At 40.7% G+C, this 21867-nt stretch overlaps 1 protein-coding gene across 3 annotated transcripts; it reads right to left on the bottom strand.

The window, feature by feature from the left end:
* Window positions 1–1312: 1312 nt before the first annotated feature.
* On the bottom strand, window positions 1313–7722 carry mstnb (myostatin b). 3 transcript variants are annotated; one of them, XM_062457354.1, is made up of 4 exons: window positions 7219–7721; window positions 6423–6793; window positions 5269–5452; window positions 1313–2000 (listed from the first exon to the last, which is right to left on the bottom strand). In XM_062457354.1, the coding sequence occupies exons 1-4, from the start codon at window positions 7583–7585 to the stop codon at window positions 1993–1995; spliced, it is 930 nt and encodes a 309-aa protein (XP_062313338.1). In that variant the 5' UTR covers window positions 7586–7721; the 3' UTR covers window positions 1313–1992. The 3 variants fall into 3 exon arrangements, with proteins under 3 accessions (XP_062313338.1, XP_062313336.1, XP_062313335.1); XM_062457352.1 differs by lacking the exon at window positions 1313–2000 and adding an exon at window positions 2421–2527 and having other exon boundaries at window positions 7219–7722; XM_062457351.1 differs by lacking the exon at window positions 1313–2000 and having other exon boundaries at window positions 3696–5452; window positions 7219–7722.
* Between the last annotated feature and the right edge of the window lie 14145 nt (window positions 7723–21867).

Below are 21867 nucleotides of genomic sequence, written 5' to 3'. Positions count from 1 at the left end.
CCATTGGTAAAGTGTTATTGGGGTTTAACACCTCACCTTTAATCCTCCAACATTGTAGCCAAACAACTCCATCTTTTTTTCATCGGACCATAAAACCTTCCTCCAGAAGGCTTTTTCTTTGTTCATATGGTCAGCCACAAAGTTTAGACGGGCTTTAAGGTGTCAATTTTGGTGCAGGGGCTTCTTTCTTGTACGGCAGCCTTTCAGTCCATGGCGATGTAAAACTTGCTTGACTGATGTTTCAGCAGCTTCCAGTTTATGGCAGGCCTGTGCCTCGGAGGTTCCTGGGTTTTTCCTGACCATCCGAACCAATTTCCTGTCAGGTTAGGGTGACAGTTAGGGTATTCTTCCAGACCTAGTCAAAGTGGCTACACTTCCCAATAACCTGTACAATTGTTTGAACTGATGATCTTGGAATCTGCAATTGTTTAGAATTGGCTCCAAGAGACATTCCTGACTTGTGTGAATCCACCATCCTCTTTTTCAGATCTGCACTGTGCTCCTTGGACTTTTCCATAGTACTGTGTTGGTCAGGTCAATGAGTGCTGTCAGACAAACCCTTTTTTATTGGCACAGAGAAGCTGCCAGCTGTAGTCAATCATGATCACTAACAGGAAATTCAGAGGCTTTGGTCTTGGCTAACTAAAGGACATTTTGGAACTTTCAGCACCACTGAATTTATAATGCAAGTGTGTGTATGTATATTTTTGACCCTGTATGTATACTTTTGGACCTGTGTTGAAGAAAACTCAAAATAAATTAAAACTTGTGAACCAAATTCTTGTTGTTTTTCATTACAAATATTGTACAATCATTCTGCCCCAGAAAGAGAAAAGTTCAAAGAAATTATTGAAAGCCCAATATTGCCATGACATTCATGTCCATGATGAGTGTATGTTAACTTCCAACTTCAACCGTACACCACCAGTCCTAACATTAGAAAGCATGAGACATTAGACTTGACAGTAGAAAGTATTGGATGCATTTGACTGGCGCTGGTCTTTCAAACTGATGTCAGGTTCTAACAGCATGAATTTGGCCAGGACACCTATTAACCCTTGTGTTCTCCTCGGGTCGTTCTGACCCATCAGTCATTGTGACCCACCGTCGTATTGCGACAACTTTACCGCATACAAAAACAAAGTGAAGCATTTTCTTTTAACCGTCGGGCTGTCTCAGACCCCCCACATTGCAAAGGTTAAAAGAAAAGTATTTTTATTTGTTTTTGTATTGGGTAAAATTGGGTAAACACAATGATGGTTCGTTATGAACCTTTGGGTCATGTGACCCGAAGGCAGCACGAGGGTTAACAGAGTTGGTGAAAGATTTCAGCAACTAAACTACACAAGAGAAAACATAGGTCTCAATCATTGTATTGCTTCTGGTCAACCTGTAAGCATATTGTAAACACTAAAATAACCAGCAGAGGATGATAATCTAGGCCAGCTGACAGATTGCTTATGAAGATATCTCTAGGGTCAAAAGAAAGCAATGAAAAGCAATAAAAGAGGCCAGTCTGGGACAGAGGCAGCCAGATGTCCAGCTGTTGGACGCTACCTGTCTTCACTCCTAAAATGATTTATTCTCCCATCCACACTCTGCTTGCTTTTTCACTTAGTGGTGGAATCACAACTCCCATCCCAAAAACTAAAGTAACTCCTGTAAAACTATTGAATGATTAATGACATGGTAAATATACGGCGGTGGAAATTCAATGTATTCATTCCAGACCATTGTTTTATTGTGACTTTAAGTTGGCTATCTATCCAATGTCCACTACATTTTTTATGTCTCCATATCAGTCTTTGCCTGTAGAGTTTTGACATAAATGTGGCTTGAAGGATCACAGTAATGAAGCATGGATTCCTTGGGAAAAGTGAACTGACAGTGATGGAGGATGGATGTTCCTCTGAGGAGACTGGAAGAAGCCTGGCTAAGGAAACCTCCAGTCTTCCTGGTGTCATACTTTGCAGTTCCGTCGACCGGATAATTTCAGGTATCTGTCAAATGGCAAAATATGGTTTCACATCTCAAGCAAAATTGTATAAGGAGGTTTTAGAGATTGCTATGAACAATTAATCACAAAGAAATGTATTGATCTAGTTCTGGTGACATTTCAACTTCAATAATGGACAAACTTTGATGAAGAATATTAGAAATACTGACATTTATTACATTCTGTGCATGTCAAGATATTTGTGGGTATGTGATATGAGATATTTGTTAAACTAGAAAATACATGTTTGTTCTTATGGAATTAGTCGTCTGCATTTGTGACAGTCATTTTACATTTCTGTAGTCATTCAAATGTCAGTTTACCCTCAGGGATTACACAAGAAAACGTCAATTAGGCTAAACTAATTGTTGCCTACTTAAATTAATTGTACTATGAATGAACCGTTCAATTTGTCAATCACAGCCATTTAATTCCTTTATTTGGTTAGCAATTAGAACACTTCCCACATACAGGTGAATTCCATCTTGGCCCAGCTAGTACCGCTTCTGTAGTGCACAGCTCAACGCCACACTGTGTGACAAAAAGAAACAAAAATGTTCAGCCTGTGCCTCCCTGCTGCCTTAGGGCCAGGTAAGCCGTTGTGTTACGATAGTCCTATCCACCGAACATGGAGAACAAGAATCAGTTTGCCCTCTGAACTGGAGCTAATATGGAATATAGAGCAGCACCATACAGTCAAAGCCCCTGGTGCTAAGATGCATGGTGTGGCAGCTACTGTGGAGTGCTGGGGACAAGAGACTTTAAAAACTACAGTGCAGTCTCTCTAAGCTTTAAAAGTCTCCTCCTTAATACTGACGTTCATATACCTTATTACAGTCACCAGGGACAGATCCAAGGCAGCAAATGAAGATTTGCTTTGAGTGTGAATGTCCTGTACTTATCACTAACATTTTGACTGTCATGTAGAGGGAAACTTTAGATGGTGTGCATAAAGAGCCTATAACAAAGTTTGTCCTTCCAGCAAAGTTTATATTTTGTTTATTTACACCTTTAACAGTGTGTTGTGGGCCTGTGGTGTACCAGATAATCCTATCTCTGACTGAATTAAACCCACTAGTATTTCCAGTAGTGTTGTCTTCAAAAAGGTAAGAGCGAGGGAAATACTCAATAGTTTACGAGAGGTCAAGCCTCAAATTAGCATCAGCCTCAGCACGATTATCTGAACATTAAGTTTAGCTTAAACAGTTTTAAAGTAAAAAAATAATTATTAACTTTTAATAAATAACTGTTGAATAAGACTAGGTATACGGAATAACAATAACAATAATGGTGTAAGCACCACCACTTTTTTCCCCTAGGGTCTTTGTCCAGTTGTTCTGTATTGTTTTAGTTTGTATAAATACAGCAATCAAAATAATTACTGTTTTTTAGAAAACACTGGGGAAAACAAGGTTCACTGTCAATCTACTGTGCTTGTCTGTGGCACCTGATTGCTGTGGCATGCCTCCAAGTCACAGCAGGAAAGGAAGTTGTTCTTAGAGAGTGCTCGGTTCGCCCTCTACTGGGCGGAAGTTATGTCTCTGTGAAATCATCAGTCTAATAGGTCATGCTGTCAGAGAGCAACAGTTCACATCCTCTCATTATGGACTACATCGCCTTCTGCATCCCCTACTGCACCCCCCGCCCACCCCTGGAATAGCTGATTCAGGGAAGTTGATGGAAATTAAAAAGGCAACAAAATTCCCACAATGGCACATTTTTACACACAGTATGTAGCACACATCCACAAGCTCACATGTTGCCCATTAACTGACGCCTATTGCCGAAGCTCAAGTGTGGACCAACTCCTGATGGGAAAGATGACGTAGGCAACATTTAATACCTGTTAGAATGATGATGCAAGCCTATCTGATAGGTACATATTGTTGAATTACTTAGGTAACAATACCATGCCATTCTAAGGTCTGATTTGTGAGCATGGACTGGTTGTTTTTGGTTCTTTGAAAATCACCCTTTTGGCTGGTCCCCTTCAGATATACTGTATCAATCCTCTGAACTACTCAACAAACAACTAATTAACTCAAATCTGATCATCTTTAACTATTACAGCCTTATTTGTTGCAGATGATTTACAATACTTGCATTACTTTTATTGTATTGGATTTTATTGTATCACATGAGTGATGGGTGCAGACCAAAATCATTAATACAAAAAACGTCTGGCATATAGGTCTGAAATAACAAAAAATAAAAGCACCTTTACTTTTGACAGGTATATACTCAAAGTTACACTTTGGTAGGCTGTGCTCATACAGAGGTTGAGAGCAGTAAATCCTGATGAAAATAACACATAAATCATCAAATATATCAAAACATTGTTTTTACAACTTTTGTAGCAATCCATTATTTATATTGGGTTGCCATAGTGCAAACGATGTTGTTTTGTATGAGTTTGTATGATATTCATACATACATTCGAAAATTGATTCATTTGCCTTTAAACATATCTCAGTGTATACTGTACACTGCATTTGTTGTGCCTCTGGTTCAGTCCTCCTTTTGAGTATGGTCGATTTAGAATAAGAATAATTCAAGTGTGTCAGTGGTTTAAGCAGTTGAATGACAGTGAAGCTATGATTAAAATATATATTTGGATGGATGTACTGTATGTATATGGGTTGTTATGACAATGTACATGAAGGCAAGTTTCGGAAATTCTCAGCAACAGTTCTCCATCACTTTCAAAAGTCCACAAGGATTATCAAAACCAAAAGTTTAGCATTTGCCCTAAAAGCTTTGAAGCATCGAAAGAATGTGAAAGAATGTTGTAATTTTGACTAGGTGTACTCCCGAGTCTAGTAAGCACTTGGTTCTTACACCAACCCTGTAACAAGCCTCTATGGCAAATATTTGATTATGAAATAGAGAAAGAAAACAACCTAAACCATCAGATCAAGACATGTCTTTGGTCAAGCACTGGTCAACAAATTGCCAGGCAGTTCTTTGACTTTCCACTGTTTTGCTATATTGCAAATAGTGCACCGTTTTGCTCTATTTGTTCTGCAGAAAGCACTGTTCTTGGTGAATGGAATTGTCAGAGTTAGGGGCTCTAGTTCATGAGCAGCCACATCTGTCCACCACCATGGAGGGAATTGTGCCGTAGATGATCTGTTCTTTGCGGTTGAAGTAGAGCATGTTGATGGGGGACATCTTGGTGGGGGTGCAGCAGGGGCCTGCAGTGCCTCTGGGGTTGGCCTTGTTTACCAGGTGTGTGTGTGGATACTTCTGCAAGTGCATGTACTCACACTCACCAGAGCAATAGTTAGCCTTGTAGCGTTTCGGAGCAATAATCCAGTCCCAGCCAAAGTCTTCAAAGTCGACAGTCAGCGGGTACCGGCAGCATCGGGATTCGGGCGAGTTCTCGTCACAGTCCAACCCAGAGTCCCTCCTGGAGCGCTTAGGGCTCTCGGAGATCTTAACCTCCATGAACGGTTGCTATAATTAAGAGTATCAAGAATGCTGAATGTGAGAACAGGAATGTTTAGCACAAGCAATTGGATCATCGGATTAAGTTTCTACTGCAAATTTGAATCTTTGATGCTTGCTAGCTTAGGTGTAAAACTAACACTGAGTTTTTAGAAGACAAGGCAGAAACGAGGTAAAGTATATCTACAAGCAATAGCATGCTTGTTACTGATACTAATACAAGCAGGCCATTACATAGATTAGATAAGAAAAAAAGGCATGAGGACTTCCAGGAAAGGTGAACTCTTATGTGTAATCATGTATTAGGGCTTGAGGTTATTGGTAGCCTGGACAAATATCCAGAAACATATGTTTATCCAGAAGTGTCTTCTAAATGTCAACTGTTTGACCCCATGAAACCCAACCATCTGTCCCCCAAAACCCCATCAAAGAACCAGCAAGTGCTATACTTCATTAACTTTGATTCTTAGATAATGAAAAATGTGTCCACTTAATTTTACTGTAGTTTGTTTACCAACAAAGCATGGCAAGAATAACAGTGTGCATGTCTTAAGCCATTCTGTTGAATGTGGCTACATTTGGAAATAAGGTCGTGGTCACACTTGTAGTTCGGTTCTCTTGGTTCACTTTGTCCGGACCAAAAAAGAAAATTATACATTTAGTCCTGGTTCACTTAGCGTTCACACTGGCATTTTTAAAACTGAACCTAAACAAAAAGCATAAGGATAAAAGCTGTAAAAGCCTATCAGGCTTGCGACTTTTTCATGTTCGTTTGACAGCGGGACTGAGACCTATTCAGTCGGTCTCGTTCCGCTTGTTTGGTGCGACCAAGGTTCGAACGGCAGATTTCACTCTTGTTCAAATGAACCTCACAAACAGAGCAGTCGCACTGGAGTTCGTTTTAATCGAACCAAACCTGCCAAGTGTGAACACACCCTGAATATGTGTGCAGTTTTCTCTGTAATAAAGCTGATCTTACCAGGCCCTCTTCGCCCGAGTCTGCGGTGGTTACGGCCAAGTCGTTCCCTTTCGAATCAAATGCGTTTATCTCGATACCCCAGTTTGTCTCTGGCTGTCGCAGCCACACAGTCAACACTTGTTTCACATCTATACTTTGCCAAGAGCTCATTCCAGTACTAATGTCGATCTTTAATGACCGGATTCGAATATGTCTGGCCCCGTCTGAGACAGGCATCAGGCGGGAGATTTGCAGGAACACTGTGGTGGCTTCATCAACAGGTCGAAGGTGCACCCAGAGTTGAGCCCGGACAATCCGGTTAGCTTGAATCTTCGGAGTGAAGGGAAAAAAGCAACACTTTGGAGTCCGATCTACTTGTACGATTGATTCCGCTAGAAAATAAAAATGCAAAACCCATGATCAAATTTCATAACTAATGTCGTTTAATTAATAGCCTAATAATTGTTTAGTATTTTAAAAATAAGTCGTTTCCATGAATCCAAAGCAGAAAAAAATACATAGCCCAGTATTTAACAAAACTATCTTTAAAAAAGCTATGTTTATATTTTCGACAATAGTACAAAATAGACAAAATAGTAAAACTGTATTAACTCTAATTGTGTGTATGTGTGCGTGTGTGTGTGTGGGGGGGGGGGGGGCGGGGGGCGGGGACAGGAACAGGGACAAGGACTGTGGTCATACCGTGCGCTTAGTTCTGGGTGTGCTTTTTTTCCAAGAGTAGAATATTATGCGCTGTTGAATTATTATCGGTGATAATAGAAAGCATAGCCTATGAGAAACAATTAGTGGAACTTACGTTCAGTGGCCATCGTAATGATAGTTTCTGTGATGGCATGTTCGTCGTCTTCCTCCATAATTCCATCCTTATTATCATCTCCAAGTACATCGTACTGATCAAGAAGTTGCTGCAAGGGTGGTGCCTTGGGTAGTAGCTGTTTTACAACATCTCGACTAATATTAGGTGCTTGCTTCAATCGAAGTTTGCTTAGAATTTGCGACTTGATCGCATTTATTCTTATTAGTTTAATATGCTGTCGGAAGTCGCATGTTGAGCACTGCTCATCGTCTTCTATAGGCTCACTTTGCACAGTTTGATCACCAAGAACCATTGGACCAAAGGCGACCATAAAACAAAAATAAGCCAAGAACTGCAAAACAGACATGATCTACAGTAAAAAAAAAGTTATTTTATATATTGGTATAAAGATATACTAGAGACACGTGTGTATGACACCAGCCTCCACAGGTGTCATCCTTCAATTCCGCAGCCCCTTTTATACCGCAACTTTGGCCTGTTCAATGTGTGTCGTCAAATTCTATGATTGGTCGGGGGGACAACCACGGATTGAATGGACAGATATAGGCCTATTAATTATGCCTTCGTGTAGGTGTGTGCTGTGTTTTCTCGGAGGTAAAAAGTAATTAAAATAATAATTGCCTAACGATAACAGTAAAACATTATAAAAGTATAACAAAAATATTTCGTAACAGTGCTAGGCCTATATTAACAACAAGGCCCAAGAAGGTGGGGCTCCATATTTCCATTCGTGCAAAGCATTACGTTATTTTGAGTGATCCCGGACATAATTCAATAGGCCATCACCAAGTTGCAAAGTGCCTAAAATAAAAGTTGCCTATAGTAAATGTTATCTTACAATAGCCTAGTCTATTGCAGGCAACACAGAAACAGTTTTGACACTGGGAGTCAGTTCTTTGGACTACATTTTACGTAGGCCTATCCTTTATAAACTTCTTACTAAGCACCGTTTAATAAGTTGGCCTTCCTCCGAGGTGGCCTTTCGAGCCTACATCTTTTAGACCACGCATTTGGTGCCATCGTGCGGACGGTAAATGGATGTTAAATGCGTAGTTGTATGCTATGCAACTTAAATCTTATTTGACGGTACACCCAGAGAGCCTTGATACTTCGATTAGGGGCCTATATGTGTGATATGAGATCATCAGGGGTGTAGGTTTCATTATAGGCCTACATTTAAAAAAAATGTGGAAAAAGCTGTGGGAAAAATCTCAAAATGTTGAATGAATACATTCAGGAAATTAGATCAAGCTCTTGAGTTTTAATGTTTTTAGAAGGTCAACTCACGGACCACAAGAGGGTGACATTGTCCATGAAAAGGCGCAGCGACTCCACAATTCCACGAATTATTTTCTAACGGAAGTCTAATTCAGCCGATAATTGTAGTTTGAAAACAATTAAAAACGTAGGCCTACATTAATTACAAATATCACGTCTTGCGTACAATAGGGAGTCAGGTGGCTGAGCGGTGAGGGAATCGGGCTAGTAATCCGAAGGTTGCCAGTTCGATTCCTGGTCATGCCAACTGACGTTGTGTCCTTGGGCAAGGCACTTCACCCTACTTGCCTCGGGGGAATGTCCCTGTACTGTGTCCCTGTAATGTAAGTCGCTCTGGATAAGAGCGTCTGCTAAATGACTAAATGAAATGAATGACAATTACCCAGGGGCGGACTGGCCATCGGGGATACCGGGGGATACCACGGTGGGCCGACGGGGTTTGGATGGTCGATACCACGGTGGGCCGACGGGGTTTGGATGGTCCAAAATACCGGCCCACTTCCATCAACAACCGGCCCTCCCTCTGACATCGCCAGCACCTCAAACTATTTTCCATATAACACAGCTTGAACACGTATAATTTGCTCTAAGACCGTTTAAAATCACTGACTGAGTTTTATACTCCTCGCGATCTGTATTAACTGAAGTGTCTTCTGAAATGTGTTCTTACGGACTTCGGACGTTCAGCGTAAGAAAAGATATATATGATGTAATTTCTTTGTAATCATCCAAAATAATGTTAAGTGTATGGGTATTTTAAGTAGGCCACTGATATCTGTCGATACCTGCGATGCATTGAGTGGGCAACGCGCCGTGTATTGAGTGGGCAACGCGCCGCCGTGTACTGAGTGGGCCGCGCGCCATGTATTGAGTGGGCCGGTCTGACAGTAACTCCCGGGCCACTTTTTCCCCTAGTCCGCCCCTGCAATTACCCCATACTAGTGATGGGCATTCCGGCTCTTTTTCGTGAGCCGGCTCGTTTGACTCAGCTCACTGAAAAGAGGCGGCTCTTTTGGCTCCCAAACGGCTCTTTAAAAAATAAATGTTTTAACTATGACGTTGACTATGATAGGTGTGAAAACTATTTTAATTAAATTATTAAATGAAATACTACTCTACCTTAACCACAATGTCTTGAAAATGCATTGATTTTTTATGGCTCTCTCCTCCGAGTTTTGACTACTCTTCGGACTGTGTGTGTGTGAGTTGGCTCGGCCCTCCCTCATGCAGTATAATTGGTTGACACCGCGTGTATGATTGACAGGAACAGAATGTGAGGCTGATCAGACAGTTGAAACGAATGTGTGTGCGCATTTAGGCCTACATAATTTTATTTTTGTTGTTCTTTGAATTAGTCAATTATTTTAAATACAATTAAAATCACCCATTTTCAGCCCTGGAGTGTAATGGCCAAAACCAGCCCATTCCCACCAGGGGCCGAGCCATACATTGAACATTCAGGGTTTTACCCGAACCTAGTCAAGGTTTTTATGTGAGCTGAAATCGGAACTTCACATTAATGCGAGCACGCATAGCGTGCGAACGAGATTTTTTGCATTAGATTCAGTGCAAAATAGTTTTTGGAGCTTTATGTAATATAAACATTACGTGGACTCATATTGTTATATTTTCCCGAAATTACAACCCAAATTTTACCTGAAAGATTCAGGGCTTTTGAGAAAACATATTTTTCCCACCCTTGCAGAAACCTATGAAGTGACAGATCTTTATTTTTTACCTTGCTTTTTCAGTTCCCCCTGGCATATTTTTCCCATCCATTGTATTATTTTCGCATCACCTTAATCTTGCTAACTCCTTCCACAACAATAAATGATGGTTTAGGGTTGTCTCCATGAAAACAAACTTGGTACACGCACTTGTGTTTGAGAAAGAGAGCATGCGCGACAACTGAAAACGGCACTTTTTAATGCACGGTCTTATCATGCGTTTATTTAGATTAAAACCTAGTGTAGCCTATTAGCTTACTTATCAGTCACCAGTGTTGGGGTAGATACTCAAAAAAAGTAATAGATTACACATTACCAGTTACTTAAAAAAATGCTTTACTTTACTAGATTACTCACTGCTGAAAGTAACTAGTTACACTACTAGTTACATTACTTTTGGATTACTCCGTGACATCACCTGAGATGCACTTGCCAAATAACAATATATATGCCCAGGGGCGTCGTTAGACCCTTTTTACTGGGGCACGTGCCCCAGTATAAATCAAAAGTTTGAGTTTTAACAATTTACTTTATTAGTCAATGCATTAATTTAGGTTGATAATCCCGGAAAAAATAAACGCAGTATTCCAATCAACGCTTGTAAAATCAAAGCAGTTTAACCAAAAACACAAACCGATGCATGTCAGCGCGCTCTTCTGAGCTTGCCAAATAGCCACTGCAGCACGCACACAGAAGTCAATGAGTCGGACTCGGCACACAAGTCAGAATTGAGGTAGGCTAAGAAAACATTGCAGAACTAAAGAAAGTTTCTAAATGATAGGCCTACCGATCATCTTATTTTTACTAAAACAGAAAAACCATATTACATGAAGCTAAAAAAAAAAGTGTGCTTGCATTAACTATAGATGTCCCTGCCAAAGCTGATATCAAACTTGCGTCCCTGAACTGTTGTAGTAGGTTAAGCAAGGGGAGCTTTTATACTGCCGTGCAAAGGCTAACCGCAGTAACTTCATTTTTGTCAAAATTGAGTTTTAAGTGAAATTGAACTTCTCAATATCTGTTTTATTTTGTGACAAGGTTTCAGAGTTCAATCTTGCTACGTTTTTGAGAAAAGGGGTATAAAGAATTGCAGTAACTACAAAAGCACACTTAAAACCGAGGCAAACCGCAATAAGTGTAGTTACGGCGCTCCTAACTGTTTCACCCCATACATCGAACGCAATTCAAACCGAAGCAAACCGCAGTAAAGCACTGTTACTGCGCTCTGTATCTGTTTGCCCCTACATTGGATGCACTTACTGCGGTCTACAAATAATTCTACTGGTCCATATTTCGAGCTCATTTATCACCACTCTCACCTGAATGAAATTGCATATAGAGGGAAAAGAATACTGGAATTATCACTTAAAAGAAAATATCCAGATTATGGCTAGGCCTAAGTAATGTGCTAATGAGCTACAAAACCAACTGCGCTAAACCCACCAGTGATAAGCTAGTAAACGTTACCTTAACTCAAGCTAGCTAACGTTAGGTGATGACTAGCGTATTTCACTTTCATTTCTTTCACGTTATTTAGTGTACTTTTCCATTAATTCATTGTGTAAAATACTGAAGACAATGATCAAAATTAATTAGTTACCATGGCAAAAAAACTCGATTATTAAATACATTTACAAAATATTAACAGTGAAAATAGTTTGTTTTACTGAAAATACAAAGAAAACTGGAAAACAACATTGTAGTTACCGCACTTCGCTTCTGCATTAACTGTATAGGTATTTAAGGAAATCCAATGGCATCTGCATTTTGGGGGTCATGGGTCAAATCTGTGGCTGTGTTTTTTAATGAATAAATATTACTTCAATATTACTTCAATATTACTTACTTCAATATATGTTCAATCAGTGCACTACCACTAATCTACCTACAACACATCTGGCTGGATAGTCAAAGAACTTTGAAGTCATTTTTCTCAGTTTCACTGTTTGCGTAGTTACTGCGTTAGCTTTTGCAGGGCAATATAGCCTAGTAGTGCATTGTGCAACAGCTCGGAAGAAAAAAAAGGGATATGAATAGCGGCCTGTGCCCCAGTAGAATTTTATGTCTAACAACGCCCCTGTATATGCCCAAATCAACATACTTATTATAATGAGGACAGATCTCTTTTTTATGCTTTTTAATACCACAAAGCTGACAAAAAAGTTGTGAACATCAACCTAAAAGTTGTCAAGCATAACAAGGCTATGTACTGGCAGTAAGCAAAATGTCTCAAAATAAAATAATGCTTAAAACTTTAAATGGCAACATTTCCTCTACTATGTATGCTGCTACAAGCCTGTTTATCTCTGCTTTGGTAACCTGCTGATGTTGAAAGTCAAGTCGTGGCTGCTTGGCTGGTGTCGGCAACAATGGCAACGGCAACCTTTTATCTGCATCAGTGTCACTCAGGGTTCGGGGATCCTTAGCTATAGTCTTGAGTTAACATATTGCCGTTGAAGATGCTTTGACAGATTAGAGGTTGTGTTTGCGGCGGTGGAGAGGTGTTTTTGGCGTTGCCAATGCCCACGCCGCGTGGGCACAATGTACATTGTACAGTTACGTTTTTGTCCTTTCGCGCAACCAGGGGCGCCGCCAGGAATTTCGGGCCCCATGGCAAAAATTCAAAGTGCCCCCCCCCCGCCACGGCGCAAATCGCAAATCGGACATATGACATGTCGCGGTTGGCGCCCTCTGCTGGTAGTGCGGGAGGGTTAATTAATGGATTGCTTCTTGGAGTTCGATAGTAATGGGGAGACTGGGGTGCTGCTGACTCATCTGTTGTTAAGACTGTTAAAAGGGGCAGGGAGTCGGGACAATGATTTAATCTGAAAATTGCTAAATGTTTCCCTGCACTGATTAAATGTTGATGAAATGTAGGCTGACACTGTACCCAGCTAACAAAATGACGTCCCCAGGACGTCCCTTGTTAGCTGGGTAGCTAGATAGCTTATATGGACATTAAACCAACAGGTTAATACCACTCACAGACTGGCTACCCACCTTTCTTGGTAAAAAACTGGGCTACTGATTGAAACCCTCTGTTTTGTCTATACACTCTTTCTTTTTTCTCTGATGTTTTCCGAAACCCTGATTTGTGTTGCCCGACATTCTAGCGACTAGCGCATCTACTGACTGCAACTAAACACCGTCACCGATAAGTGCGCTAAGGCAGGATCAAACCATTTCATGCAGATACAGGGGGATGGTCGGTCAATATGGATGTTTACTTTTTGGTCAATAGGGATATTTAACCTTTATTGCCAAACACAAGTAAAAACAAAGAGATCATTCATTGTATTATTATATTTTAAATGTATTATATACTCGATGATGGTTTATATAATATAATTTTATATTACTTTTTGCCTATTTTTTGGGGCCCCTGTCAGTCAGTCGTCCTAACTTTCCCCCCCTATACGGCGCCCCTGCGTGCAACTAATAGGAAGTAGCCTAATGTGCATACCGCCATCCCTCAAAAGCGGCTCTGCCATTCTTGTTTCGCCTCCTGAACTCTAGGGCTGTCAACTGACGAGTGTTAAACAAACACACGTAGCCTACTGTAAAGGGAAGTTTGATTTGTTATTTTTTTCTCCTCCCGATATGCAGATCGCAGTAATGCAAGTAATGCAAGTAAAGCAAGTAACGCAAGTAACGCAAGACATTTTTGTATTAGTAACTGTAATGCGATTACTGAAGTTATCAACAGTAATGCGTTACATTACTGCGTTACAGACAAATGTAATCTGATTACGGTAACACCAACACTGTCAGTCACACATTAACTTAACAAACTTAACACATCGTTTTATTCGGTGTGTGAAAAAAACAAAGAAAACAGGTGATCTGCTTTCTTTGATTGCAGAACCTTACCTTGTCACAGTTGAATAACGACAGTTCCGTGGGTAAAATGGACATACAGTGAACCCCAAAGTCCATTGACACCTCTTTCCTATGCAAATCTCACAATTAAAAAATGTAGCTGTAAAACGGTAGGTTTTGAAAAAGCCACATTGTCTATGAGAAGATCCCTGTGCAGTTCGACCCTCAATTACACATTTGCTCGAACCATTTCACCGAGGACAGTTTTGAAAACCTGGGACAATGTTAAGCAGGATTTGCTATGAAGCTGTTGCTGACAAAAGAGGTGCTGTTCCGACCTTATGTTCATCACAGCCGCAAGCTGTAGTATGATGTTGTCGCTAACAGTTATTAGCAATGCTAACGTATCCTGCCTGTATCTAGCATAGGTAGAATGTGTGATGATTTAGTTTATTGTTCCTGACTGTGTTTCATTCAAATAAATAACCTGTGTTGTACATCTACGATTCAAGATGCATGTTTGTCCAGATCTATTTTTCAGCAAGTCTTTTAACGGCACAATGTCAAGTCTTCTGACACAGACCGTAAATATTGCCAACTGAGGCTTATCTTGAATGTCACAACTCTCATCCAAAGCAATGCTGAAATACAGGCATTTCTCAAGGTCCGTATGTAACAGTTTTGGAATGGAGTTGTTAATATTCAATATTCTCTGTTAAACTGTCTGCCGTGACAGCTGCAGGTCTGACACAGACCGCTTTAAACTGTTATTTTCAGGCGCGAGGATAGCGATGACATCTTTGAGACATGTCTTCACAAAGTCCCCTTCACTGTATGGCTTTTTGGCACGAGCAATGTTCCATGCTACCTGATATGATGCTAACGTGACAGTCTCTGAGTGCTTTGCAAAAAAAAAAAAAGAAGCTGAGTCTGCTTCTCTGACTGCCGTTTCAACGTGTTTACTTTGTGCTTGCGAAGTTCACTGCCTTTGGGGAAATCCTAGGCGATTTTAGCATTTGTGGGAAAAAATATTGGTTTGCAATCACAAATGTATTTATTTTTCTACTTTCAATATTTTTGTATTCTTGTTCTTGACTCGATGTGCTCTAAAATGAAATTACGGTTTGTCAAGAAATCTTTTATAATATTTTTTCGTTCATGATTTACGTTACACCTTAGTCAGTGTTGCCAGGTCTGCGGTTTTCCCGCGGAATTGGGCTACTTTTGAAGTGTTGGCGCGGGTTGAATTTTTTGTCCGCTGGTTCGGGTAGACCTATTTCGCATGCAAATTACATGAATATCTTTAAATAAAAATCCATATTTTAAATGAAATTATTTATACCCAAATCCTACTAAATTGACTCCAGATCAGCACGTACACACATTGACATGGGTCAAGCCCTCATACACACACGCACTGTGCGTGTGCACACGTGCGTAACGCCTGGGACACACTGGCTGCGAAGCGCCCGGACGCGCAGCGCAGCGCCACGATCGGCTACGACTGAGCAAAAGCTGTTCACACCAGACGCGCATTTCTCTGCGCCGGTCACCAAGCCTTTCAGCTACTCTGAGCTTTCCTTTACGCTGACATGGTACATAAACATGGCATTGGCTATATCCCAGCATTGATCCTCATCTACGTTGTCCCTGTAAAATTGTTGCTGACATACAACAACTCCCTGTGCTTTTCAACTTCGAGAATTCATTTGATGCTGATTTTAGAAATCGACTTGGGGGTTCTCTCTCGGTAGGCTATGTCTGCGTGTGTGTTGTGTGCAACGCGTGACAACTCGTTTCTCTCAAACAAACAAAACAACTACGGGCATGCTAGCTCAACGGATCAATCCATTTATTAGGATTCCTCCGTAAGGAGGAAACCTATTGTTATTGTTAGTTTTATTATTAGGGTTCCTCCGGTAGGAGAACCCTATTGTTATTGGTGGTATTATTATTAGGATTCCTCCGTAAGGAGGAAACCTATTGTTATTGTTAGTTTTATTATTATTATTATTATTAGGATTCCTCCGTAAGGAGGAAACCTATTGTTATTGTTAGTTTTATTAGGATTCCTCCGTAAGGAGGAAACCTATTGTTATTGTTAGTTTTATTATTATTATTATTATTATTAGGATTCCTCCGTAAGGAGGAAACTTATTGTTATTATTAGTTTTATTAGGGGCCAAGCAGCGAAGCTGCGAGGCACCTATTGTAATTGGTAGTATTATTATTATTATTATTGGTGGCCAAGCCGCGAAGCGGCGAAGCCACTTAAGTGTTTCTACCTTTTCTTATTATTGGTGGCCAAGCCGCGAAGCGGCGAAGCCACTTAAGTGTTTCTACCTTTTCTTATTAGGATTCCTCCGTAAGGAGGAAACCTATTGTTATTGTTAGTTTTATTAGGATTCCTCCGTAAGGAGGAAACCTATTGTTATTGTTAGTTTTATTAGGATTCCTCCGTAAGGAGGAAACCTATTGTTATTGTTAGTTTTATTAGGATTCCTCCGTAAGGAGGAAACCTATTGTTATTGTTAGTTTTATTAGGATTCCTCTGTAAGGAGGAAACCTATTGTTATTGTTAGTTAGGATTCCTCCGTAAGGAGGAAACCTATTGTTATTGTTAGTTTTATTATTATTATTATTCTAGTTCCATGGGAGTCAATGGCAGCCCCTAGAACCCTTCGATAACTTTTTGTTAAACTTGGCACACTCATTGAGGACAGTTCCGTCATTACCTACACCAAGTTTCATGTATCCCATTAGACCACTCTAGCGCCACCAATGGGTCAAAGTTGGACTTGTGTTTACACACGCAACTTTTGAACCATATGACTTATTTTCAAAAATGAGGTACCGTTGGATTCCCTGGATCAAGACGAGTTCAACGCACCCTATGACGTAAATTTCCGGTTTATATGGATTTTTCGCCATTTCCGGTTTTATCAAAAACCTTTGAAAGCCTACTCCTCCTACAATTTTCGTCATATCTTCTTCAAAATGACCAGAGATGATCTTCAGACCAAGCCTCACAAAAGTTATCCCATGGCGTTTTGATTTTCTAAACCGTTTGTCCGGCACAGCCAATCGAAATCAGCAAAAAAGCAACCAAACAGGAAGTTGGGTCAAATCTCAGCAAATCTTTGAGATATCAACACCAAACTTGGTATGTCACAAGGAATACACTACATGATGTTACCATGTGCAAAGGCAACTTCATATCTCAAAAAATGGTTGATATAAAGCAAATCGAATTTATCGCTAACGCTAAAATAATACTTTACAAATCCGCCAGTCAAAAACTGATACTCTGATTCAATCACAAGTTCATATGAAGACTCTTGAGAATGTTTAGTACACAAATCTGAGAAAAAAGTTGACTGTGAGATGAAAAGTCGATTTGTGGTGAATATTTGAAACATGCATGCTTGGCTAATTGCTAATGACATTTCCAATGTAATGTCTCCCTCTGCTCCTCAGCGCGCGCGCTCCACATTCTCACACACTCAGCCTTTCCCTTGACACACGCAGAAGCTTGGCGAGACGCATACACAACATTTCAGGCAATTGTGGGCTGACTAAGCCCCCACTCATTCCTTGGCTTGAAGTGAAGGCCCTTGTGGATCTTGATGGTATTGCATTTCAGATTTGGTATCCCATTGGTAAGTATACAGCATGGATTTTTCTATACAGTGACAATTTGTGAAGATTATACATTTTTCAATGGTTCACAATGTTAGGAGGAATCCGCCATTGCTGCTTGCAGCTATATTTATTAGGGGCCAAGCAGCGATTGTTATTGTTAGTATTATTATTATTATTATTATTATTATTATACTTCTTAAGACTGGGTGTCTATGGCAGGTCCTAGAAGCGCTTGGTCGAAAGTTGTGAAATTTGGCACACTCATTGGGGACAGTCCCCTGGTCCAATTCACAAAGTTTCATGTCCCATACTCGGGCACTCTAGCGCCACCAATGGGTCAAAGTTGGAGTTGTGTTTACACACGCAACTTTTAAACCGTATGACCCATTTTCAAAAATGAGGTACCATTGGATTCACTGGATCAAGCCGAATTCAATGCACACCATGGCGTCAATTTCCGGTTTATAGATTTTCCGCTATTTCCGGTTTTATCAAAAACCTTTGAAAGCCTACTCCTCCTACAATCTTTGTCAAATCTTCTTCAAAATTAACAGATATGCTCTTCAGACCAAGCCGCACAAAAGTTATGGTAGAGCATTTTGATACCCACAACCGTTTGTCCGTGACAGCCAATCAAAATCAGCAGAAAAGCCACCAAACAGGAAGTGAAGTCATATCTCAGCAGTTGTTTGAGGCAGTGAAACTAAATTTGGTAGGCCGCCTCGGAAACTTATTCTGAGGATGTCCTCCAAAGATTGTGTCATGTGACTAAAAGGGGGCGTGGCCGGAAGCATAAACGCGTTTTGGCTAATAACGGTTGAAGTGTTTACCTTAATAAAGTAATTTCTTTGTCTGTTGATGTCTTGTGAGATATTAAGCCTGACTATTAATAACTTTTCATAAAATTCGAACGGACGTGGCCGCCAGTTTGGATTTCATGGAAAAGTATAAAAACCTTTTGCACGCCCCAATTTTTGTCCAATGTTTACCAAATTTGGCAAAGATGATCTTTAGACCCAGTTTCACAAAAGCAATCAGAAGAATTTTCAATTTTCAAAAACGTTTGTTCGGTAGAGACGATCAAAAGCGGTGGCGAAGCCGCCAAACGAGGCGCAAGAGCATATCTCAGCAACCATTTGCGCGATTGTCACCAGACTTGGGTTCCATCGTTCCCATGAGGAGCAGAGGAGGCCTGCAGTGTTATACCAGAAAAATAACTTTGAACTCTCAGTACTCTTGAACGCAAACATATATTTCAACCAAACTTGGTGTGTTGCATGAGTGCAACAGGTTGTTGTGACTTAATTGTTGCACAAGTGCTATGGAGGCCATGTCCTGCTCTGGACTGCTTGGCCCCTCCATTGCTGCTTGCAGCTATATTTAGGGGCCAAGCAGCGAAGCTGCGAGGCACCTATTGTTATTGTTAGTATTATTAGGGTTCCTCCGGTAGGAGAACCCTATTGTTATTGGTGGTATTATTATTTTTTACCCATGGGAGTCAATGGCAGCCCCTAGACCAGTACCGTAAAAAGTTGTGAAATTTGGCATGTTGAAACTGCAGACCATTAGTAACTACCATACCAAACATGGGCCATGTGAGACAATAGGTGGCGCTACAGGCCACGCCCCAATATGTCAATTTTCAAATTGATGCCATTTGCAGGCCATAAGTCCCAAAATTCTGAAATTCATTACATATGCCTTATTTCTCATGAGGAATAAAAAAGCCTCAAGAAGCTATAACGGCCACCATATTGGATTTGTCTGTACAATAAAGATTAAGGAAACGCGTTTTTTCCCTACTCCTCCTACATTTTTGGTCGAATTTTCTTCAAAATTGCCATAGATGATATCCAGACTGAGCCTCACAAAAGTTATCGTAGGGATTTCTGATTTTCAAAACCGTTTGTCCGGTAGAGCCAATCAAAATCTGCAACAAAGCAACCAAACAGGACGTTTGGTCAAATCTCAGCAAATCTTTGAGATATCAACACCAAACTTGGTATGTCACGTGGAAGACACTACAACATGTTACCATGTGCAAAGGCAACTTCATACCTCTAAAAATGATTGATATAAAGCAAATTGAATTTATTGCTAATGCTAAAATAATGCTTTACACATCCGCCGGCCAAAAACTGATACTCTGATTCAATCACTAGTTCATATGAAGACTCTTGAGAATGTTGAGTACACAAATCTGAGAAAAAGTTGACTGTAACATGAAAACTCGATTTTTAGTGAATATTTGAAACATGCATGCTTGGCTAATTTCTAGGGCTGTTTCCCCAAATCCTCTCTCCCTTTGCTCCTGTGCGCGCGTGCTCCACATTCTCTCACACACAAGGGGCCAGAGCCCCTTGACACACGCATGCTTTCTTGAAAATGTGTGCTGACCAAGCCCCCACCCTCGTTTTTTAGCCCCTGTTTCATTTCGCTTCCAATCGCAGCTCGCTGTTACGAATACAAATTATTTTTCGGCGGCCATTGTTGTTTCCCGTGTCCCGTGAAAGTCGTCTCCCGTGAAAGCCGTGTTGGAGGCAGCCACTTTCGGTAAGTCCTGGTTTTACACATTTTAAGCTAGAATTAATGATTGGGTTTGTGAAAGTACACTACTCTTGAATTATGGTGAAGGTTTAGCACTTTTAGACCTTATAGATCGTGATTCTGAAGTGACGGAAAACCAAACTCGAAAAGTAGCTACTGTAGCTCTAGCTTTTTTCCTCTGTGTTTTTAATTAGTGAGTCATTTTGCATCTCGGCGAATTGTTCATCAAAAAGGTCGAGGAGAGCAGCCTTTAGGAGAAAAAGCAATTCCCCACAGACCTGTCGGCTCATAATGGTGATTTTTGGCGTGAAAGTCTTTGTAATAAGCCTATGCGGCAGGGAGACTTTTTCAAGGCGAGCCTGTTTCATTCGTCATATGCCCTGAGAAAGCGACCTACGTTAGCCAGGCTAGTTTTGCCAATTTCGGTAAGTCAGGCTATTTAAAGGTCTCTTACAGTCAGAATCACTGTTTACAAGCAAAGGTCGAGCTGGTCTTTTGTCAGATGTGTATATATTGACCAGTTTAGAGGTAAATACTCTTGCCAGAGCCTGGAATCGAACCTGTGTTTTGAGTGACTGCATGGGTCTCCATGACGTCAACACATTTGGATTCAAGTTCAAGTAATGACACTGCATTTCACAGTCAAAACTGAAGTCTGTATCAAGTGTAGATGGGAAAAGCTTCATTTTTCACAACTGACATGGACCCTTTCTTCACTTTGACAGGTCTGGAGGGTCATGCAGAGGCCTGCTCAACAGAGTTCAACAGAGGATGCAACAGACTCGAGGATGGTGAGATCCACACAGACCCCTTGCTGGACTACCCCTCTCTAGCTGGACAGCTTCTCTTCAGCCCTGACCCCAGAACAGCTTGATCCAGCTGGCCTGCCTGCCTGCCTGCAGGCCCTGCTTGCCCCTGCCTGCCAGCCCTCCAGAGACAGTCACCCCACAGACACAGTAGCTCTGCAGCCTGCTTTTTTGAGGACATTGATGAAAAAGGACAAGCCAGCATTACTTTGATGAAAGTCTAAATGTTTAATCCTTTCCATGTGCCAGTATGCCAAGCTGCTGACTTTGTGTCTTAAGTGATGAAACTAGTTCAAGTGATAGACTTTTGACCTGAATCCAATGATTATTCATCTGAATAAAAACCACTCAAGAGAAGTACTGCTTCTTGGAGCATTTGTGCTCCACATCAGTACATCTCACACATTTGCCTTTGTTTCCATGGGATTCATGGAATTGTTAGTTTCTGCTCCACCATTTCCACCCTAGTGTAATAATAAGTATAATTTAGGACAGCAATTACATTTTTGTGTTATCCTTCCGCATTACACACATTTAGTCAATGTTCTTAAACTCAACCGATTATTGTCATTTTACCATACTGTTCATATTGAACAGACATCAGTGTTTACTTGGAAAGATGACTGTATATTTCCACTTTTGATTTGTATTTCCATCGTAAGTTTGGTCTTTAATTTCATTTGGAAGTGGTATTAAAAGGTCTTACATTTAACTTGTTTATACCTGTAGACACCCTGTGAAGCCCCCACTGCAGAGACAGTTGGTGACAGAGAGGTGCAGACATTAAGTTAAACATGCCTTAAGAATAG

This window comes from Osmerus eperlanus, chromosome 3 (assembly GCF_963692335.1).
Source record: "Osmerus eperlanus chromosome 3, fOsmEpe2.1, whole genome shotgun sequence".
Lineage (NCBI taxonomy): Eukaryota > Metazoa > Chordata > Actinopteri > Osmeriformes > Osmeridae > Osmerus > Osmerus eperlanus.
This window is presented reverse-complemented; position numbering and strand designations above follow the sequence as displayed.

Bases quoted from the DNA above. Each gene is read 5' to 3' on its own strand.
- mstnb (XM_062457351.1), bottom strand. From the start codon at position 7,585: ATGTCTGTTTTGCAGTTCTTGGCTTATTTTTGTTTTATGGTCGCCTTT. The intron at 6,794-7,218 runs GTAAGTTCCACT...TTTATTTTCTAG, and splicing joins CATTACGATGGCCACTGAAC to CGGAATCAATCGTACAAGTA. The intron at 5,453-6,422 runs GTAAGATCAGCT...TCTTAATTATAG, and splicing joins ACTCGGGCGAAGAGGGCCTG to CAACCGTTCATGGAGGTTAA.